General features: G+C 40.1%; 1 protein-coding gene across 1 annotated transcript in view; it reads left to right on the top strand.

Moving 5' to 3' along the window:
- Nucleotides 1–2,667, top strand: part of TFAP2C (transcription factor AP-2 gamma) — an 8,748-nt gene extending 6,081 nt beyond the window's left edge. Inside the window, exon 7 of the mRNA XM_014308067.2 lies at nt 943–2,667. Within this exon, the coding sequence (XP_014163542.1) occupies nt 943–1,228 (286 nt within the window). The 3' untranslated portion in view covers nt 1,229–2,667. The remainder of the gene's footprint in view (nt 1–942) is intronic.
- The last annotated feature ends 1,609 nt before the right edge of the window (nt 2,668–4,276 follow it).

Here is a 4,276-nt window from a genome sequence, read left to right as displayed (position 1 = left end):
GGTTTGTCCTGCTCTGAGATGTTTTCTGGTTTGGGGTGGATGGAATTCCCTGCTTTTGGCAGCACCCTCACTCTGCAGAGGAGCTGAGAAAAACCTGCCTAAACTGCTGAGAAAATTACCCTGGCTTTGTGCTCACAACAGGAGTGCAAAACACACTCCTGGTGTTGAATCCATCCAGCCTCCTTTTAAAAAATATCTTCTTTTACAATAATAGCTCTCAAAAATTTACAAATCTAGAAATCTAGTCTCCCTTGCCTATAGTTTGAATATTGTGCTAATTTTTCCTGAGCACTCCTCCTGCTCCTGAGTATTTTCCTTATTGGCATTGTTACTGGCACTAATAAAAATCCCCTAGAAGATGTTTGTGATTGAGAAATTCTGATAAAGTGATGATTCTGTTAAGATTGCTCAGCTCCTGTGAAATCCCTTCAAGGGGACAGATTTACAAGCAGCAAACAACATATGCTGGAGCATTATTAAGCACTCATGTTTTGCCAGGCATATGTGTGAGTGTTTGCAGGATCAGGGCCTCGGCCTCCCTACATATACATGGAATATACACAACTAAATTAAATCTCCTCTTCAGCTGCTCCAGCTGGGAAAGTTCTCAGAGAAACCAGCACTGAATTCCCACTCCCCGCTCCAAATCTGGAGCAAATGATGCAGAGCCAGGCAGGCACCAGAGGTGCAGAGTTTATTTTGCAGAGTGTTTTTGTGATGGGGATGCAGCAGAAGGTTCATCAGAAAGTGGTGTTAATAAACAGAAACGTGGAAATCTAATCCAGTTTGAACGTGATGCTAATTTCTTCTTTGTTTTTGTTTTTAATTTAGACACTGAATTTCTCCTAGTTCCCGCCACAAATGCCAAATGTTCGATGCAGATCTCTTTGTTATTTCAGTTTGTTTCTGTGGTGTAAAGCGTGAGCCCTTTGTGTGTTGCAGGCAGATCTGTAAGGAATTCACAGACCTCCTCACTCAGGACAGAACTCCCCTTGGAAACACGAGGCCCAGCCCCATCTTGGACCCTGGCATCCAGGGCTGTTTGACTCATTTCAGCCTGATCACACATGGCTTTGGGAGCGCTGCCATCTGTGCTGCCATGACATCCGTGCAGAACTACCTAAACGAGGCGTTAAAAATAGCAGACAAATCCTACATGAACGCTGGCGACCAGAGCCCCGCAGAGACCAACAAAACCATTGACAAAATGGACAAGCACAGGAAGTGAAAGGAAAACCAGACTCTGCCCTTCCTCCTACACAGACTCTCATCTTCTTGCCAGGGGGAATATAGAGATTTGGGTGGTTTTATTTTTTTTTTTTTTTTTTTTTTTTTTTTAAAGAAACAAGGGGAAAAAGGGGAGGAAAATAAAAATCATTCAGGATCTTCACTCCTGCTGGATCCGTGGGACAAGTGTTGCTAAAAGCTGCAGTATCCCTGTTGTGTGGAGCAATTACCTGGAGATAAGTACTCGGGACAAGTGTATTGAATCCTTTGCTGTTACAGTGGTGCTATAAAGGGGGGGTTGATGGAATTATCCACAGAGATTTATTTAGATTCCTTTTCCACATCTCGGTATCTCGTGGCTGACCAGCTTCATGTGTAGTTTTTAAGAGACAGATTTTAGATGGAAGCCTGTTCTGCTCTCTGATGCAATTTCAGGGGTTCATTCTCTCAAAACGCAACAGTAACAATAAAACAGTATTAAGCAGTGGTATAGAGATTTATGTACATTAATTTTTTTTTATAAACACCTGAAAATAGTAAGATTATTCTGTGGGGTTGATTTTTTTAATCCGTTTAGTTTCTTTCTTTTTTTTTTTGTTCTCTTTTACTTTTTTTTTTCCTTTCTTTTCAGATTAACATAGAGTACTAAAATCCGACTAGACTTCAGATGGCATTTGACATGCTAATTTTTTACAGAAATATTCAGGCTTTTAAAAACTGCAGCAATGTTGGCTGCAGTTTATATTATCTGGGTATTTTTTTAACGAGGACTAGTTCAAAATGAAAATACTTTTAGAAAATTCACTTTCTGTGTCTAAGGATATTGCAGCTTTATTCACATATTTATATTGTCTTGTTTTTAAATTTGGGGGGCAAACTTGAAAGAATAGGCACATAACTTTTTTTTAAACTTTTTTTTTTTGCCTACTAAGGCCAAAAATACTTCCAGGGAGGCTTTATGTGTATTAAGGGAAGCAGTGTGTTGAATGTAAATATTTATTTATGTGTAATTTAATCGGATTTGTAAATAATGGTGAACTTTTTAATACTTTTTTTTATAAATGGGCTTCAAATTTTAATTTTGGTAAGTATTTCAAAGGTATTGGGTAAGCTAAACATATCTTTAGGTTTATGCACAGGTATGTTATACAGGGTATTTAAGACTTTTTTTTTTTTTAATCTCGATTCTTGCCACTGAAGATTAGATTTAATCTGAGGTGTTTGTTCACAAAGCAATAATTTTGTGCATCATTCACCTGGTAACTGAGTAGACATGCAAAAAAAAAAAAACCTGAGTGTGTGAGTTAGTGTGTATGTGAATAACGGAGGTTCTGAGCTATCTTCACATATTTGTAAATGTTCCCACTATAATTCTGATGTATATGATAACCATATAATAAAAGTATTCTGGCTAGAAGCATGGAATGTTTTGTTAACTGAGAGCAGCTCTGTTTTCTTTCTCTGCTGGGGGAATGTGGGGCACATGAGTAGCACTAGAGGACATTATGTATTGAGTCATAATTGCAGCACTTTGTTCGGATTAACAGAACAGAAAGATGAAGCTGTTTGCCAGTAAAACTAATGGTTTCAATTAAACACGTTATGTATCTCCAAGAATCTTTTCTTTTTTTTTTCCCTCCCTTCCTAAGATGTCATGATCTTGCCTTCTGCCTGCTTAACTAGGCAGCTCAAACACAAACCCCGCGAGGCTGCCTCTCAATGAAAACCAATCCCACCAGCCTTGTCTCCTGCTCAGTCTGCCTGTACTGCAATAATCTGTCTCCAAATACTCACAAAAACCTGGGGTGTGGGATTTGAGAGGTCTCCCATCCGGTTTTGGCTGAATTTTACTGATTTGAGGAAGTTGAGATTTTGCAGGAAGTCCTCAAAGTGCTTTGTGCCATAGGAGTGAGGCAGGAGCTGGAATTTTCGGTGTCTCAGATGCAAAATAGCTGAACAAACCTTCCTGAAGAGAAATTTAGCTCGTTTTTCCAGTGCTTTCTGAAAAAGGAACCTAAATCTGGGCCTTAGGGTGTGTCCTTGGCCCTGCAAGAGCTGCTCAGCCCTTGAGGAAGGTGGCACTGGGCTGTCAAGTGAGAGCCCAGGTCACATCACGCCACTGTATCTTCCAGAGATGTGTAAAAGAGGCAAAATGTGCCATTTCTGAACACCTTGCTTATAAACCATGTTTATGTTCTCATTTTCCCTTTCAAGGATAAAGGAAAACCACAGGAGGTGTGCAGGGAGAAGAACGGAGAGGGAAGCACAAAGACATGAATGCCTGTCAGTGCTGAACTGGGAGGAAAAGCTGGGTCTGAGTTGCAATCCAGTCCCCTTCTCTCCTAAAGAGGTGTGAAATTCCAGCCTTTGCATTTGTTAGACTCATTGTAGCATTTCAGAAATGAGCATTTTGGACCATCTGTAGGCACAGGCACAGCCAGGACACATGATGACTAACAGAACTTCTGAAAAACACAAACAAGCTGCCCTCCTGAAGGGTATTTTTATGGATTTTGTATATTTATACACAGAAATCTGCTGGGTATGGCGAGAGTTTGTTTAGGGAATGCAATGCCACAGTTTTGTGCCTTTTTTTCCTCTTTCTGCTGCTGGGCTGCTTACCCAGCATATATAGGAAGATATTTGAGCTACCAGACAATGGAATCTTGCTTTCTTTTTTTTTTTTTTAATGCACAAAACCCAGGCAGTGAAATAATTGCCCCTTGGGATAGGAAATAAGGATGTTTCCATTTATTCCTGCATGCATTCAAGCAAAGCCAGTCAATTGTCTAATGTACTGACTCGGGTTCTATTCATATGTGTGGGACACTGGAAATGTGGAGTTTCCATTACCTTAGAGCTTTTCTTTACTCTAAATTTCAACTGGGATATTCTTTTGAAGCTCAACCACCTTCTAAGCTGTGCCAGCACCATGAAACAGCAGCAATGTCTTCTGTTCCATCCCCTGAATAGGACATTTTAACTTGTCTCACCCAAAGCTATTAATCTTAAGGAATATGTGCACTCAAGAAGGCATGTGCTCTTTCCT

Source organism: Geospiza fortis, unplaced genomic scaffold (genome assembly GCF_000277835.1).
Source record: "Geospiza fortis unplaced genomic scaffold, GeoFor_1.0 scaffold361, whole genome shotgun sequence".
Classification (NCBI taxonomy): Eukaryota; Metazoa; Chordata; class Aves; order Passeriformes; family Thraupidae; genus Geospiza; species Geospiza fortis.
Note: the sequence above shows the minus strand (reverse complement) of the source record. Positions and strands in the feature narration are given on the sequence as shown.